At 38.3% G+C, this 18,289-nt stretch overlaps 1 protein-coding gene and 1 long non-coding RNA gene across 8 annotated transcripts in view; one reads left to right on the forward strand and one right to left on the reverse strand.

Annotated features, from left to right (window-relative positions):
- PARP4 (poly(ADP-ribose) polymerase family member 4) overlaps positions 1 to 18,289 on the reverse strand; it is a 116,587-nt gene that overhangs the window by 18,220 nt on the left and 80,078 nt on the right. For all 7 annotated transcript variants that reach the window (XM_027588852.2, XM_027588856.2, XM_027588855.2 and 4 more), the window contains 2 exons: positions 6,556 to 7,554; positions 4,718 to 4,817 (listed from right to left, as the gene is read on the reverse strand). In XM_027588852.2, coding sequence (XP_027444653.1) covers positions 4,718 to 4,817; positions 6,556 to 7,554 — 1,099 coding nt within the window. The remainder of the gene's footprint in view (positions 1 to 4,717; positions 4,818 to 6,555; positions 7,555 to 18,289) is intronic.
- Positions 1 to 18,289, forward strand: part of LOC113919513 — a 41,977-nt gene that overhangs the window by 17,864 nt on the left and 5,824 nt on the right. The window contains exon 3 of the long non-coding RNA XR_003519042.1: positions 16,779 to 16,818. This is a non-coding gene — a long non-coding RNA (uncharacterized LOC113919513). The remainder of the gene's footprint in view (positions 1 to 16,778; positions 16,819 to 18,289) is intronic.

The raw sequence follows: 18,289 nt of genomic DNA on the forward strand, positions 1-18,289 counted from the left end.
AGCTCAGATCATGATCCCAGGGTCCTGGGATCAAGTCCCACATTGCGCTCCTTGCTCAGCAGAGAGCCTGCTTTTCCTTCTCCCTCTGCCCCTTCCTCTGCCGCTCCCTCTGCCACTCCCCCTGCTTTGTGCTCTCTCACTCTCTCTCAAATAAATAAAATCTTTAAAAAAAAATTCAATAATGTTTTGTAGTTTTCATTTTAGAAATCTTGCATATCTTTTAAAAAAATTATTGTTAAGCATTTGATGTTTTTAATACCATTATAAATGGTATTTTAAAATTGTATTTTCCAAGTATTTGTGGCTAGTACATGAAATTAAAATTGATTTTTGTATTTTGACCTTATGTCCTTTGACATTGTCTCAGCTTTTGTTTGACTTTTGTTAATTTCCTTCATTTCTTCTTTTTTTCAGGTTTTTTGTTAATCTGAATACATACATATATATATAGATAGATACATTTTAGTTACTTGTTTTTAGTGTTTTCTTTTTTAAACTAAGGTATACTTGACATACAGTGTTATATTAGTTACAGGTGCACAACATAGTGATTTAATAATTCTATACATTATACTACGCTCACAATCATAGATGTAATTACCACCTGTCATCATACAATGTTATTACAATATTATGACTAATATTCCCTATGCTATACTTTTCATCCCCATTATTATATCTTTATAACTGGAAATTTGTACCTCTTAATACTCTTCACCTATTTGCCCGTCCCTTCCAACCCTGTTCCCTCTGGCAACTGCCAATTTGTTCTCTGTATTTATGATTATGGAAAAAAGCCTCCTTTATTTTTATTTTTTATTTATGTTTCTTAAAGATTTTATTTATTTGCCAGAGAGAGAGAGAGAGAGAGCACAAGTGCACAAGCAGGGGGAGCAGCAGGCAGAGGGAGAAGCAAGCAGAAGGAGACGCAGGCTCCCTGCAGAGCAAGGAACCCCACTGATCCCAGGACTCCAGGATCACGATCCCAGCCGAAGGGAGATGCTTAACTGAGCCACCCAAGTGTCCCTCTCCTTTATTTTTAAAGGATCTTTTCTGCTGAATATAGAGTTCTTAGTTTATAGGGCTTTTTCTTTCAGCACTTTAAAGATATTATTCGATTACCTTTTAGTTTCCATTCTTTTTTTTTTTAAGATTTTATTTATTTATTTGAGAGAGAGAGAGCGCACAAGCAGTTGGAGCAGCAGGCAGAGGGAGAGGGAGAACCAGGCTTCTCACTGAGCAGAGAGATGGACATGGGCCTCGATCCCAGGACCCTGAGATCATGACCTAAGCTGAAGGCAGCCGCTTAACCAACTGAACCACCTGGGTGCCCCTAGCTTCCATTATTTCTGATGTGAAATAATTCTTATAGATGTTGGGGTGCCTGGGTGGCTCAGTTGGTTGAGTGTCCAACTCTTGTTCTGGACTTGAGTCTTGAGCTCAGGGTCATGAGTTCAAGCCCTGTGTTGGGCTCCACTGTGGAGCCTACTTTAAAAAAAAATCTGGGGTGCCTGGGTGGCTCAGTTGCTTAAGCGACTGCCTTCAGCTCAGGTCATGATCCCAGGGTCCTGGGATTGAGTCCCGCATCCGGCTCCTTGCTCTGCAGGGAGCCTGCTTCTCCCTCTCCCTCTCCCTCTGCCTGCTATTCCACCTGCTTGTACTCTCTCTCTCTGTCAAATAAATAAAATCGTTAAAAAAAAGATTAAAAATAAAAAAAATTAAAAAAAATCTGTCTCGTGGCATGTGGGTGGCTCAGTTGTTAAGCATCTGCCTTCGGCTCAGGTCATGATCCCAGAGTCCTGGGATCAAGCCCCACATCGGGCTCCCAGCTCCACGGGAGGCCTCCTTCTCCCTCTCCCACTCCCCCTGCTTGTGTTCCCTCTCTCTGTCTCTCTCTGTCAAATAAAAAGAAAAAAAAATTCTTATAGATGTTCTCCTGACTCTAATGTGTCCTTGTTTTCTGTCTGCTTTAAGATTTATTTGTGGTTGGGGAAATCGGAGGGAGAGATGAACCGTGAGAGACTATGGACTCTGAGAAACAAACAGGGTTTCAGAGGGGACGGGGGTAGAGGGATGGGTTATCCCAGTGATGTGTATTAAGGGGGGCATGTACTGCATGGAGCACTGGGTGTTATACAAAAACAATGGATCGTGGATCACCACATCAAAAGCTAATGATGGGGGCGCCTGGGTGGCTCAGTCATTAAGCATCTGCCTTCAGCTCAGGTCATGATCCCAGGGTCCTGGGATCAAGCCCCTCATCGGGCTCCCTGCTCACCGAGAAGCCTGCTTCTCCCTCTCCCACTCTCACTGCTTGTGTTCTGTCTCTCTCTGTCAAATAAATAAAATCTTAAAAAAAACAACAAAAAAACTAATGATGTTTGGTGACTAACATAATAAAATAAAATAAAATAAAATAAAAAAGATTTATCTGTGGTTTTCAGCAGTTTGATTCTGGTCTACTTAAATGTGGTTCTATTTGTATTTATCCTGCCTGAAGTTCTGTTGAATTTCTCAGATCTTTAAGTTGGATGTCTTTCAACAATTTTAGAAAAAATTCAGTTATTATTTATTCAAACATTTTTCTATTTACTCTCTTTCCTTTTGGGATCCCAATTACACAAATGTAAAACCTTTTGATATCATTCCACATGTCCTGGATTCTCTTCTTTTTTCATTCTATTTTTTTTCTATGCTTCAGTTTGGGTAATTTTTATTACCACTTTATATTATTGTAATTTAAGTTACATGATCTTTTTTTGTTTTGTTTTGTACATTCTGCTACTAAGCCCATCCAATGACCCTTTCATTGAAGATACCGTATTTTCCAGTTCTAGGATTTTCATTTGATTCTTATAGTTTCCATCTATTTGCTGAGATCCTCGCATTTGTTCACCCATTCTGTTCTTCTTTTCTGATAAATCCTTTACTGTATTTATAATAGCAGTTTAAATCCTTGTCTGCTAATTCCAACATCAGGGGCATCTGTAGGTCAGCATCTGTAGTCCATTTTCCCCTAGATTATAAGTCATATTTTCCTGCTTCTTTGTATGTTATTAAATTTTCATTCTAGATTGTACTGTGAAAATTGTGGAGACTCTGGATTATGCTATCTTATTCTAAAGAGTGTTGAGTTTTGTTCTGGTGTATCCTTTGAAAGCTTTGTTTTAGGTTTTGTTAGGGTGGGCCTATTTCGTATTTCCCCTTCATCCTGTGGTAGTCTTTGATCATGATTTATGGTTCTTTTGACCCTTTTTGAGTTTTAGTGGAAAACTTGAGATGTTTATAAATTCTAACTTGCTATAATTCAAATGCCAAATTCTGTCTCCCCAAAACTTGGCAGCAGCCGAAATCTCTGCTCTACTCTTTCTTTCTAGTTGTTGCTTTTTTCTGGATTCCTTGAAGTCACACCCTGTGTATATATGGGTTAGGGGAGAACCAATGATCTGAGGGAATTTGTATGCAGATTTCAGAGCTCCCTGCTCCATGGCTCACTCCTTTCTAGGTTTTTCACCCTTAATTTCCAGCTACTCTGGCAGCCTTGAACTCTGACCCCTTTGTCAATATCCCATTAAGACTTTCTGTTTCAGTTCTAACCTCTCAAGTGCCTCATGAACTGAGAAGTACCTTTGAACAGCTGGATAAATGTGGAGCTCACCTCATTTTCTTCTTTTTTTGGGGGGATTTTGTACCCTTTGGTTTCTGCTTGTTTTTTTTATTGCATTACAGGTCTTAAAGGAGTGGTTTTAAAATATTTTGTCTGGGGTAAAGAAATGTTTTTGGTAGGAGAGTTAGTCTGATACAATCTCTTTTATCATTCCAGGAACTACAATTATCCTCATGCAGATATTCATCATTTCTTTTTAGTATAGTGCAAGTCAAAAAAAGATCTGCTAACCCTCGGATAAGCCTGGAGTATGAAAACCCTGACATTTTTTGAGGAGATGGCAGGGTAGTTAGACATTGCTGTTCAATGAATACTGACTAGTTGTTTAATAAAATGTTTATTTTATTAAAAAAAAAAATCTCAAAAAAATTTTTAAAAAATCTCTTAACCTAGGACTAGCATTTCACCTTTAAACTACTTGCTCATCCATCCCCTTCATTATCATGACAAGAAACAGGTCCATAGACGTTGAACTTGCTCCGGTAAAGACTGACTAGATGCTCATAAAAGCTGTTTTCTCTTCCTTAACACAAAGTTAAAGTACATTTCCCAGCCTTCTTGTGTCTGGATGGAGTTCTGTTACTAGATCCTGCCACATTTTCTCTTTTCTCCTCCTATCTACCAGGTAGGTGATGCCAGAGCAATTTTCTTCTTTTCTTTTTACCAGAGTAATTTCAAAGAGACTTTTGATAATGGTTGAGCCACAATATGGAAGGAGCCTGGGTCTCTAAATGACAACCTGGAGTGGAATTTTCTGCTGACCACTATTTTACTGTGATATGGGCAAGAAAATAATCTTTACGTTAAGCTACTGAAATGTTGGATTTTTAAAATAGAAGTTACTGCTACTTATGCTAATTAATTTGCACAGGCAATACCCTAATTATTGATAAAGATATGACTATAAGTTAGTCCTCTGTTTCCTTGATGGTTAACAAATAAAATTCCATTCATATGTAACTTACATAATTATCATATTAGTACACTAGTTTACAACAAAATTTACAATTAAGAGCATGCCATTTAATTAATAGAAAAATGGTGACTTACCCAGAGATCGAATGCCTTTTTGTTCAAGAAAGCTGTTTAAAATATTTGTATTAAGGTTTAATATAAATCCCAGTTCTGGCGTAAGTTTCCAGAAGCCATCCTATAAAATAAAACAAATTTAAGCCACATTATTGAAATTTATTCACATACATAAGAACTTAATAAATGTTTCCAATTATTTCAATTCAGTTTAAGACATTTCTAAAAATTTTATTATCAAAAATTTTTATTATTTTTATTCTTAAAATGGAAGTTCTTCATATACTAGTGACAATATTTTTGGGAATCTCAAAAATACTATGGATGTTATGTATCAGGTAGCACTTACAAAAAGTATGGAAAGAGGCTCATGTGTAAGGATTTTTAAAAATGGTGTTATGCATTTTTTTCTTCTAGTAATGCTTTGAACTGATGTTTCTCAAACTTTTAAGTAGCGTGATTCCTTTTGAGCAACATTAAAAATGTGCCTTTATGATGTGTGAAATATGAAAATGACATTTTTTTACTAAATATAAAATTGTTATGGTAAATATGCTTTTTAAAACTACCTTATTTATTCTCACTGTCCCCTGCCCACCTCAGCTAACTTTTAAGGCTGATGTTTTTTACATATTATGAGGAGTTGTAAGCCTCATGGGGATCTCAAGCCATGGGGATCTTGAACTTGAAGTAGATCGACTCCAGGTCTCAGGGGAAATAATACAGGAAGCAGAAAGGAGGGTGAAGTCATAGGCAGATACACAGACTCTATGGCAATAATTTGAAAAATAACAGCAGTGATATATGCTAACTAGTGTTGAACTAGTTCTGGGTGCCTGGTTTTTTAAAAAAAATCTTTTTAGCCACTTCTTGTGCAGAGGCCATTACTATACCTTTTGCAGATGAGAACCACTTTTCAGATGAGAATACTGAGGCACAGAGAAGTTAAAGCAACCTGTTCAAAGTCACACAGCTAACAAGCAGTGGAGGCACAATTTAAGCCCCAACAGTCTGGCTCCAGGGCCCATAGATAGCAGTATCTGCTATACTGCTTCCAACACTGCTTTCATGTACATTCTTTCAGGTTAAAAAAAAAAAAAAAGCTGGCCAGCTGTTATTATCTCGTTTAAACCTCAAAACCACTCTAGGAGGCAGACACTATTATTATCCCCAGTATATGGGTGAAGAAACTAAGACTGAGAAAGGTTATCTGACTTGTCTTAAATCACAAAGAAGTAGGACTGAGCCTCAAATTTAGTCTCACACTAAATCAAGTTGCTTTTCCACTTCACTAAACTACTTTATATCAAAACACATAATTACACGTGTGAGACTGGGTCTTAGTACCAGTGCAGGAATTATATTTATTGAATGTTTATTAGCTACACAAATGGAATGATAATCTTTAACACAGTCTTACATGTTGAGTAATATTCCCAAGACCATATGTGAAAACAATCAGAATATACTTATACTTGTTCTTTATTTCACAATGGGAAGTTTACATGATTGCAATTCATCTATCTGTTCTAGAAGCTAGGAAATCAAGGTGTTACCCCATAACCCATTCAGGGATGCTAATTTTCAACTGAGGAATATTAACATTCACTTGCATGATATTCTGGACTAACAATTAAAAATAGATAAATACCGCCATCAAGCACACTGTATTGTTCAATGACTTTTTTTAAGCAAGATTTTCTCAATGAAGGAAGCAGCGTGTTGATTTACATTCTTCCACCAGTCACTTACCTCAGTAGTGCCCTGGTAAACATTTCAATGACCAGCTACTTTGAATAGCTCCGTTCTGAACTCTGAAGCTAATTAACCATAGACTTAAGGATAAATAAGACTAATACCTCAGTTTGTAGCCTGAAGAGTTCAGTCCAAGGCACAAAATTCATCCAGCTCTGTTCATCTTTTTGTGCCTGAAAGCTTTCAGTAAAGTCACTTCCTGTTATATCAGATTTTGCCACTTTTTTTCTTTTAAAAAAACGACTTCCCAGAAATTTTGGTGTTTCATTATTTTCTGTTTCAGAAAATCTTCCGTTACTTGAAGCAGATAATGAAATTTCGGCAGAGAGATCTGTACGGAAAGAACCCTCCAATTCAGTGTTAGCAAACAGATCTATTGGTGGCTTGTAACTGGCTCTGAAATGAACTGGCGAATTTTGAAAATAAAGAGGAGAACAAGAAAGGGAATGAACGTCAAACCCTCTGGATGGACCAGCAGAACTAACTCTATGAGGAGGCAGAAGAATATTTGGCTGCATGGGAGAGTCCAATTTAGGGAAAATGCTAGCAGAATTGTCAGTCTTATGGTCTTGATAAGTTTCAGGTAGATTAACCTCTCTGGAGTTAAATGAGGTACTTGTAAGAGCAGAAAAAGCAAAGGAACCAAGACATGGGGGAGGCAGTCTGAAAGGGGTACAGGACACAGGGGTAATGTCACCCAAATAGTCAGCTTGAAGGTCTTGGTCATTCTTAGATGGACCAAACTGTTTGAGACTCCTAGCAACCTTCTTAGAACATGAGCGGGGAGGATGGAGGAAACCAGAACCATCAAAGGGCTCATCTTCCAAACTGGCTGAACCACGAGCAGCAGAAATGCTGCAACAACCAACCAGTTTTGGGAAAGGGGCATCTCTACATAGTGGTCGTTTAAATGAATCCATCTGACTTAAACCCAATGGCGTTTCCCCATCTCCACATTCAAAGCTGAGTGTTAAAGGTTTTTCTGATAGTTGGGAACTATCTTCAAAATCTTCAGAATCTTCCAGGTGAGATGATCTAAACTTTCTGTTAGTCAAATGTGGTTGTTGCAGTTCTTCATTCCATTCAAAGAATGCTGAAAAAGGCTGTCCAAGAGGGAAAAATATAATGTAAGGGAAAACACAAAATAAAACAAACAACCAAACATACTTCCTAGAATTGACTTCTGGGTAGACAGAAGATGTAGGGGCGTCTGGGTGGCTCAGTCAGTTAAGCTCTGCCTTCGGCTCAGGTCATCATCCCAGGGTCCTGGGATCGAGCCCCGCATTGGGCTCCCTGCTCTGTGGGAAGCCTGCTTCTCCCTCTCTCACTCCCCCTGCTTGTGTTCCCTCTCTCACTGTCTGTCTCTGTCAAATAAATAAATAAAATCTTTAAAAAAAAAAACAGCTGATTTTTAAAAAAAATAATAAAAGAAAATAAAATAGCTGATTTACATTGGTAAAATTATAGGCTAATTATTTTTTTTAAAGATTTTATTTTTAAGTCATCTATACTCCCAGTGTGGGGCTCAGATTTACAACTCCGAGATCAAGAGTCACATACTCTATCCACTGAGCCAGCCAGGTGCTGCCAGGCTAATTATTTCCAAAATATCTCAAAGACTTGTAATTCATATAAAACTGGATTTTATTTACTTGCAACTTTTTAAGAAAGACTTTACATTCAAATAATAATAGTAACATAGCATCCTTAATTCCCTTTTGTTTTACATATTGTTCAAAGTCTGGTGTAAAGATATATTCATGTAGTTACTTTAAAGCTTTTGAAATTTTTTGTCAGTCGTCTCATTTCCTTAATATTGCTGTAAAGCAGAATAAAAGACTAGAATAATTTATTCAAATTATCAGCTTATTTTAGGGCTAATTTACACACTATGATACTGCTAATTATAAAATTTTGGACAAGACACTTTTATGGTCCTGAGTTTCCTCTTGTATAAAATGAGGGGTATTCAAAGTTTCAACTTTCTAGACTCTCTACTCTGTTCCAACTGTTATATGTTTCAGTGGTGTTCCCGTGGTACAGATGTCTATTTTACACTAATATCACACTCTAGTTGTATTTTGATGTCATTCATCATCTTTTTGTCATGCAGATTTAATGCAGTCAAATTTTTTGATCTTTGTGTTTCTTGTTTTTGTTTCATATTGTTTTGTTTTGTTATCATGCTTAGAAATACCTTTCCTATTCAGAGACTATGCTTCCTAAAAGTTTCCTCTTACTTATTTTTTAAAATTGTTTCATGGTCTCTTGTTTACATTTAATTTTTCATCCAGTTGGAATCTATCCTGGTATAAGATGAGAAGTATGTAACTAACTTTATTCCTTTCCAGATAGCTACCCACTTTCCCCAACACTGTTTATTGGATAATTCTGTTTCCTCCCATTGACTTAAAATGTCATCTTTTTTTTTTTTTTTTTTTAATTTTTTTTTTAATTTTTTATTGTTATGTTAATCACCATATATTACATCATTAGTTTTTGGTGCAGTGTTCCATGATTCATTGTTTGTTCATAACACCCAGTGCTCCATGCAGAACGTGCCCTCCTCAATACCCATCACCAGGCTAACCCATCCCCCTACCCCCCTCCCCTCTAGAACCCTCAGTTTGTTTTTCAGAGTCCATCATCTCTCATGGTTCGTCTCCCCCTCTGACATACTCCCCTTTTCTTCCTCTTCTATTATCTTCTTCTTTTTCTTTTTTCTTAAAATATGTTGCGTTATTTGTTTCAGAAGTACAGATCTGTGATTCAACAGTCTTGCACAATTCACAGCGCTCACCGTAGCACATACCCTCCCCAATATCTATCACCCAGCCACCCCATCCCTCCCACCCCCGACCACTCCAGTAACACTCAGTTTGTTTCCTGAGATTAAGAATTCCTCATATCAGTGAGGTCATGTGATACATGTCTTTCTCTGATTGACTTATTTCACTCAGCATAACACCCTCCAGTTCCATCCACGTCGTTGCAAATGGCAAGATCTCATTCCTTTTGATGGCTGCATAATATTCCATTGTGTATATATACCACATCTTCTTTATCCATTCATCTGTCGATGGGCATCTTGGCTCTTTCCACAGTTTGGCTATGGTGGACATTGCTGCTATAAACATTGGGGTACACGTACCCCTTCGGGTCCCTACATTTGTATCTTTGTGGTAAATACCCAGTAGTGCAATTGCTGGATCGAACGGTAGCTCTAATTTCAACTGTTTGAGGAACCTCCATACTGTTTTCCAGAGGGGTTGCACCAGCTTGCATTCCCACCAACAGTGTAGGAGGGTTCCCCTTTCTCCACATCCCCGCCAACATCTGTCGTTCCCTGACTTGTTAATTTTAGCCATTCTGACGGGTGTGAGGTGGTATCTCATTGAGGTTTTGATTTGGATTTCCCTGATGCCAAGCGATGTTGAGCACTTTTTCATGTGCCTGTTGGCCATTTGGATGTCTTCTTTGGAGAAATGTCTGTTCATGTCTTCTGCCCATTTCTTGATTGGATTATTTGTTCTTTGGGTGTTGAGTTTGATAAGTTCTTTATAGATTTTGGATACTAGCCCTTTATCTGATATGTCATTTGCAAATATTTTCTCCCATTCTGTCGGTTGTCTTTTGGTTTTGTGGACTGTTTCTTTTGCTGTGCAGAAGCTTTTTATCTTGATGAAATCCCAATAGTTCATTTTTGCCCTGGCTTCCCGTGCCTTTGGCGATGTTTCTAGGAAGAAGTTGCTGCGGCTAAGGTCGAAAAGGTTGCTACCTGTGTTCTCCTTTAGGATTTGGATGGACTCCTGTCTCACGTTTAGGTCTTTCAACCATTTGGAGTCTATTTTTGTGTGTGGTGTAAGGAAATGGTCCAGTTTCATTCTTCTGCATGTGGCTGTCCAATTTTCCCAACACCATTTGTTGAAGAGACTGTCTTTTTGCCATTGGACATTCTTTCCTGCTTTGTCAAAAATAAGTTGACCATAGAGTTGAGGGTCCATTTCTGGGCTCTCTATTCTGTTCCATTGATCTATGTGTCTGTTTTTGTGCCAGTACCATACTGTCTTGATGATGACAGCTTTGTAATAGAGCTGGAAGTCCGGAATTGTGATGCCGCCAGCTTTGCTTTTCTTTTTCAGTATTCCTCTGGCTATTCTGGGTCTCTTCTGGTTCCATACAAATTTTAGGATTATTTGTTCCATTTCTTTGAAAAAAGTGGATGGTATTTTGATGGGGATTGCATTGAATGTGTAGATTGCTCTAGGTAGCATTGACATCTTCACAATGTTGATTCTCCCAATCCATGAGCATGGAACGTTTTTCCATTTCTTTGTGTCTTCTTCAATTTCTTTCCTGAGTATTTTATAGTTTTCTGAGTACAGATCCTTTGCCTCTTTGGTTAGATTTATTCCTAGGTATCTAATGGTTTTGGGTGCAATTGTAAATGGGATCGACTCCTTGATTTGTCTCTCTTCTGTCTTGTTGTTGGTGTATAGGAATGCCACTGATTTCTGTGCATTGATTTTATAGCCTGCTACTTTACTGAATTCCTGTATGAGTTCTAGCAGTTTTGGGGTGGAGTCTTTTGGGTTTTCCACATACAGTATCATATCATCTGCAAAGAGTGAGAGTTTGACTTCCTCTTTGCCGATTTGGATGCCTTTGATTTCTTTTTGTTGTCTGATTGCTGTGGCTAGGACTTCTAATACTATGTTGAATAGCAGTGGTGAGAGTGGACATCCCTGCCGCGTTCCTGACCTTAGGGGAAAAGCTCTCAGCCTTTCCCCATTGAGAATGATATTCGCTGTAGGTTTTTCGTAGATGGCTTTTATGATATTGAGGTATGTACCCTCTATCCCTATACTCTGAAGAGTTTTGATCAAGAAAGGATGTTGTACTTTGTCAAATGCTTTTTCTGCATCTATTGAGAGGATCATATGATTCTTGTTCTTTCTTTTGTTAATGTATTGTATCACGTTGATTGATTTGCGGATGTTGAACCAGCCTTGCAGCCCAGGGATAAATCCCACTTGGTCGTGGTGAATAACCCTTTTAATGTACTGTTGGATCCTATTGGCTAGTATTTTGGTGAGAATTTTTGCATCCATGTTCATCAAGGATATTGGTCTGTAATTCTCTTTTTTGATGGGGTCTTTGTCTGGTTTTGGGATCAAGGTAATGCTGGCCTCATAAAATGAGTTTGGAAGTTTCCCTTCCATTTCTATTTTTTGGAACAGTTTCAGGAGAATAGGTATTAATTCTTCTTGAAATGTCTGATAGAATTCCCCTGGGAAGCCATCTGGCCCTGGGCTTTTGTTTCTTGGGAGATTTTTTATGACTGTTTCAATTTCCTTAGTGCTTATAGGTCTGTTCAGGTTTTCTATTTCTTCCTGGTTCAATTTTGGTAGTTGATACTTCTCTAGGAATGCACCCATTTCTTCCAGGTTATCTAATTTGCTGGCATAGAGTTGCTCATAATATGTTCTTATAATTGTTTGTATTTCTTTGGTGTTGCTTGTGATCTCTCCTCTTTCATTCATGATTTTGTTGATTTGGGTCATTTCTCTTTTCTTTTTGATAAGTCTGGCCAGGGGTTTATCAATCTTGTTAATTCTTTCAAAGAACCAGCTCCTAGTTTCGTTGATCTGTTCTACTGTTCTTTTGGTTTCTAGTTCATTGATTTCTGCTCTGATCTTTATGATTTCTCTTCTCCTGCTGGGTTTAGGCTTTCTTTGTTGTTCTTTCTCCAGCTCCTTTAGGTGTAGGGTTAGGTTGTGTATTTGAGACCTTTCTTGTTTCTTGAGAAAGGCTTGTATTGCTATATACTTTCCTCTCAGGACTGCCTTTGCTGTATCCCAAAGATTTTGAACAGTTGTGTTTTCATTTTCATTGGTTTCCATGAATTTTTTTAATTCTTCTTTAATTTCTTGGTTGACCCATTCATTCTTTAGTAGGATGCTCTTTAGCCTCCATGTATTTGAGTTCTTTCCAACTTTCCTCTTGTGGTTGAGTTCTAGTTTCAAAGCATTGTGGTCTGAAAATATGCAGGGAATGATCCCAATCTTTTGGTACCGGTTGAGACCTGATTTGTGACCTAGGATGTGATCAATTCTGGAGAATGTTCCATGGGCACTAGAGAAGAATGTGTATTCCGTTGCTTTGGGATGGAATGTTCTGAATATGTCTGTGAAGTCCATTTGGTCCAGTGTGTCATTTAAAGTCTTTATTTCCTTGTTGATCTTTTGCTTAGATGATCTGTCCATTTCAGTCAGGGGGGTGTTAAAGTCCCCCACTATTATTGTATTGTTGTCAATATGTTTCTTTGCTTTTGTTATTAATTGCCTTATATAATTGGCTGCTCCCATGTTAGGGGCATAGATATTTACAATTGTTAGATCTTCTTGTTGGATAGACCCTTTAAGTAGGATATAGTGTCCTTCCTCATCTCTTATTACAGTCTTTGTTTTAAAATCTAGTTTGTCTGATATAAGGATTGCCACCCCAGCTTTCTTTTGGTGTCCATTAGCATGGTAAATGGTTTTCCACCCCCTCACTTTCAATCTGGGGGTGTCTTTGGGTGTAAAATGAGTCTCTTGCAGACAGCATATGGATGGGTCTTGTTTTTTAATCCAATCTGATAGCCTGTGTCTTTTGATTGGGGCATTGAGCCCATTTACATTCAGGGTAACTATTGAAAGGTATGAATTTAGTGCCATTGTATTACCTGTAAGGTGACTGTTAACTGTCTGTTGTCTGTGTTCGTTTCTGCTCTTTGCTGCTTTTAGGTTCTCTCTTTGCTTAGAGGACCCCTCTCAATATTTCTTGGAGGGCTGGTTTCGTGTTTGCAAATTCCTTTAGTTTTTGTTTGTTCTGGAAGCTTTTTATCTCTCCTTCTATTTTCAATGATAGCCTAGCTGGATATAGTATTCTTGGCTGCATATTTTTCTCGTTTAGTGCTCTGAAGATATCTTGCCAGTCCTTTCTGGCCTGCCAGGTCTCTGTGGATAGGTCTGTTGCCAATCTAATGTTTCTACCATTGTAGGTTACATATCTCTTCTCCCGAGCTGCTTTCAGGATTTTCTCTTTGTCTCTGAGACTCGTAAGTTTTACTATTAGATGTCGGGGTGTTGACCTATTTTTATTGATTTTGAGAGGGGTTCTCTGTGCCTCCTGGATTTTGATGCCTGTTTCCTTCCTCACATTAGGGAAGTTCTCTGCTATAATTTGCTCCAATATACCTTCTGCCCCTCTCTCTCTCTCTTCTTCTTCTGGGATCCCAATTATTCTAATGTTGTTTCGTCTTATCGTATCACTTATCTCTCGAATTCTGCCCTCGTGATCCTGTAGTTGTTTCTCTCTCTTTTTCTCAGCCTCTTTATTTTCCATCATTTGGTCTTCTATATCGCTGATTCTCTCTTCTGCCTCATTTATCCTAGCATTCAGTGCCCCCATTTTTGATTGCACCTCATCAATAGCCTTTTTGATTTCGATTTGGTTAGATTTTAGTTCTTTTATTTCTCCAGAAAGGGTTTCTCTAATAACTTCCACGCTTTTTTCAAGCCCAGCTAGTATCTTTAAAGTCATGATTCTGAACTCTAGGTCTGATATCGTACTAATGTCCGTATTGAGTAGGTCCCTGGCAGACGGTACTACCTCTTGTTCTTTTTGCTGAGGTGATTTCTTTCGTCTTGTCATTTTGTCCAGAGGAGAATAGATGAATGAGAGAACAAAAGGCTAACAGGTTTACAACGTCCCCAGCAAATATACTGTATACAAATCAGAAAAGACCTGAAACCAGGGGAAAGGAAAGGGAAAGAAAGAAAAAAGAAAGAGAAAAAGAAAAAAAAAAGAAAAAAAGATAAAAACAAAAACAAAACAATTCAAAAAAGGCAGAATATGATCAAATATGATCAGGCTAGTGCATAGATCAGTGCCACACACTAGATTTTGGGCGTATTTTGGTCTGTTAGAAAAAAGTGCCTCCTAAAATTTTAAAGGAAGAAAGACATATATGTACAAAATAAGGGTTGATACAATGAAGGGATGGAAGATGACTGTAAAGATGAAAATTATAAAAGATTTTATAAAAGGACTTGGTAAGATAAGTTGTTTGAAAAAAGAAAGAAGATTTAAGGAAAAAAAAAAAGGAAAAAGGGAGAGAATGTGATCAGGCAGGAGACTAGAACAAAGCCATACACTAGTGGTTTAGGGTATATTTTGATCTGTTAGAAGAAACTGTACCTCAAAATTTTAAAGAGAGAACAACTTATATATATATGCCAAAAACAAGGATAACTACTATGAAGGGATAAAATATGACTCTAAAAATGAAAAAAAAATAAAAAATGTTTTTTTTTTTTTTTAAAAAAAGGGATTTATAAGATGTTGGTTGAAAAAGGGAAAAAGAAAAATAAAAAAAAGTCAACAAAAATTAACTTTGATGAAATAATGAATCATGGTAAAAAAAAAAAAAAAAAAAAAAGAAGCCATGAATCTATGTGCAGTATTCCCCTAGCGCTGGAGTTCTCCTATTCTCCTTGATCGATCAACTTGGTCTTGGCTTGCTGGCTGTTTGTGCTGATCTTCTGGGGGAGGGGCCTGTTGCTGTGGTTTCCAAATGTCTTTGCCGGAGGCGGAATTGCCCCGCCCTTGTCGGTCCGGGCTAAGGAAGCTGCTCCAGTTTGCTCTCAGGAGCTTTTGTTCCCTGCAAGCTCTCGGTACAGCTTTGGAGGACCAGGGCGAAAATGGCGGCCTCCCAGTCTCCGCCCGGAGGAGCCGAGAACTCGGGGCCCCACTCCTCAGTGCGCCCCCAGAGAAAAGCAGTCACTCCCGTGTCCCCGGTCTCTGGCCGCACTCCGTGCTCACCCGGCCTGTGACCGAGCGTTGCTATCTCTGGCACCCGACCCCGCTCGGAGTCTCCAAACCCAGCAGATCCCTGCAGTGCGTTCCCGCACCGCTCCTCCCCGGGAAGGAAGGGGAGTCTCCCCGGATCTGCTGCTTGTTGGGTCCCTGCTGGGGGAGCCGTGCCCCGACTGGGCCGCAGATCACAGTTTGTGGCAACCCAGAGCTGAGAGCCCGCGACTCTGCTCCGTCTCTGCAGCCGGCTTCCCTGCTCTGATACCTGGGAGCTCTGCCACACTCAGGCACCCCCGGTCTCTCTGTGACCCCAAGGGTCCTGAGACCACACTGTCCCGGGAGGATTCCACCCCCCGCTTAGCCACTGCAGCGACGTCCCTCCACCGAGCCAACTTTTAAAAGGTCCGATTTTGTGCTCCGCGGCTCTAGCACTTGCCAGAAGCGGCCGGCGGAGGCCCCTCCCCCGCCGTCTATCCTCCCGAATATCGCCTCGGATTCACTTCTCCGCACGCCCTACCTTCCAGTAAGTGGTCGCTTCTCTGTTCAGAGAGTTGTTGCTACTCTCCTGTTCGATCTCCTGTTGAGTTCGTAGGTGTTCAGAATGGTTTGATCCCTATTCAGCTGAATTCCTGAGACCAGACAAAATCTAGGTCTCCTACTCCTCCGCCATCTTGCTCCGCCCCAAAATGTCATCTTTATCATCTACTAAATTCCCATGTGTTTTAGGATCTATTGCTGGACCCTCTCTTCTGTTCCATTGATGTGTCTAATTATTGTAATTTTATAAAATGCTTTAATATCTAATAGGTCTAGTCTATCACTATTGCTTTTTTTCAGTTTGCTTATCTAATGAAAAGAAATTTAACCAGAAAAACATTGTTTTTAAGTATTATTTTCAAATACATGTCTTGTCATATGTTCTGCAGTATAATTATTTAAATGTATACTGGAAATGACTGAGTTGGGAAAGGACTACTCTTTTTTTTTTAAATAGCTGATTTAAGGGGCACACTCTCCTAATTACTGTAGCCTTATAATAAGTCTTGAAATCAGATAGTGTAAATTACTTTCAATTTTCTCAGCAATGTTTTATAATTTTCAGTGTACAGGTCCTGCTTATTTTGCCACATTTGATTCTATGTATTTCGTATTTTCTATGATATTATAAGTGGTATTGATTTTTAAATTCCAATTTTTGATTTTTGCCAGTATACAGAAATCCAGTTGGTTTCTAATATTGACTTGCATCCTATAACCTTGTCAAATGCACTTATTAGTTCTACTAGTCTTTCTATAGAATCTTTAAGATTTTCTACAGAAACAATTAGGTTGCTTATGAGTAAAGACAGCTCTACTTCTTCCTTTCCAATATGTATGCTTTATATATATACATATATGTATATATATATACATGTGTATATATGTGTGTGTGTGTGTGTGTGTGTGTGTGTATTTTTTTCTGCTTTAGGTACCAGCTACAGTCTTCTATGCAATGTTGAACAGAAGTGGTAAGTTCAGCATGCTTTTTTTTTAAAGTGCATCTGTTTAATTATATTATAATTATATTATAACCATTAATGCAATATGTCTCAATAATTTCATTCCTATAATAAAAAAATAATGGTATAATGATGGTTTAAAGCTGGTTCAATTGCAATTTTAGAGGCTTAATTATCAAAAGTGAAAATAGAAGACTATTAAAATAGCTAAAAAAATAACATGTCATAGTGCTAAATGTTTCTGTAACTATTGGTAAGGCTTACAGCTAAATTTGATGCAGAATTCTTTTTTTTAATTTTTAATTTAAATTCAATTTAGTTAACAATACTGTATTATTAGTTTCAGGTAGAATTTAGTGATTCATCATTTGCATATAACTCCCAGTGTTCATCACATCAAGTGCTCTCCTTAATGCCCATCACCCAGTTATCCCTATCTCCTACCCACCTTCCCTCCAGCAACCCTCAGTTTGTTTCCAAGAGTTCAGCATCTCTTACAGCTTGCCTACCTCTATTTTTCTTTATTTTTCCTTCCCATCCCCTATGTTCATCTGTTTTGTTTCTTAAATTCCACATATGAGTGAAATAGAATATGGTATTTGTCTTTCTCTGACTTCACTTAGCATAATACCCTTTGGTTTTATACACATCATTGCAAATGGCAAGATTTCATTCTTTTTGATGGTTGAGTAATATTCCAGTGTGTGTGTGTGTGTGTGTGTGTGTGTGTGTGTGTGTGTGTGTGTGTGTGTACACACCACATCTTCTTGATCCATTCATCTGTCAATGGACATCTGGGGTCTTTCCATAGTTTGGCTATTGTGGACATTGCTGCTATAAACACTGTAGTGCAGGTGCCCCTTCCAATCACTATGTTTGTATCCTTTGGGTAAATACCTAATAGTGTAATTGCTGGTCATAGGGTAATTTATTTTAACTTCTTGAGGAACCTTCATACTGTTTTCCAGAGTGGCTGCACAGTTTGCATTCCCACCAACAATGTAAGAGGGTTCCCTTTTCTCTGCATCCTTGCCAACATCTGTTGTTTCCTGAGTTGTTAATTTCAGCCACTCTGACTGGTGTGAGGTGGTATCTCATTGTGGTTTTGATTTGTATTTCCCTGATGATGAGTGATGTTGAGCATTTTTTCATGTGTCTGTTGGCCATTTGTATGTCTTTTTTGGAGAAATGTCTGTTCATGTATTCTGCCCATTTCTTGATTGGATTATTTGTTTTTTGGGTGTTGAGTTTGATAAGTTCTTTATAGATTTTGGATACTAGCCCTTTATCTGATAAGACATTTGCAAATATATTCTCCCATTCTATTGGTTGTCTTTTGGTTTTGTTGAGTATTTCCTTCACTGTGCAGAAGTTTTTATCTTGATGAAGTCCCAATAGTTCATTTTTGCTTTTGTTTCCCTTGCCTCTGGAGACGTCTCTTCCAATCCATGAGCAGGGAATGCTTTTTCCATTTCTTTGG

Source organism: Zalophus californianus, chromosome 3, assembly GCF_009762305.2.
Source record: "Zalophus californianus isolate mZalCal1 chromosome 3, mZalCal1.pri.v2, whole genome shotgun sequence".
NCBI classification, from domain to species: Eukaryota; Metazoa; Chordata; class Mammalia; order Carnivora; family Otariidae; genus Zalophus; species Zalophus californianus.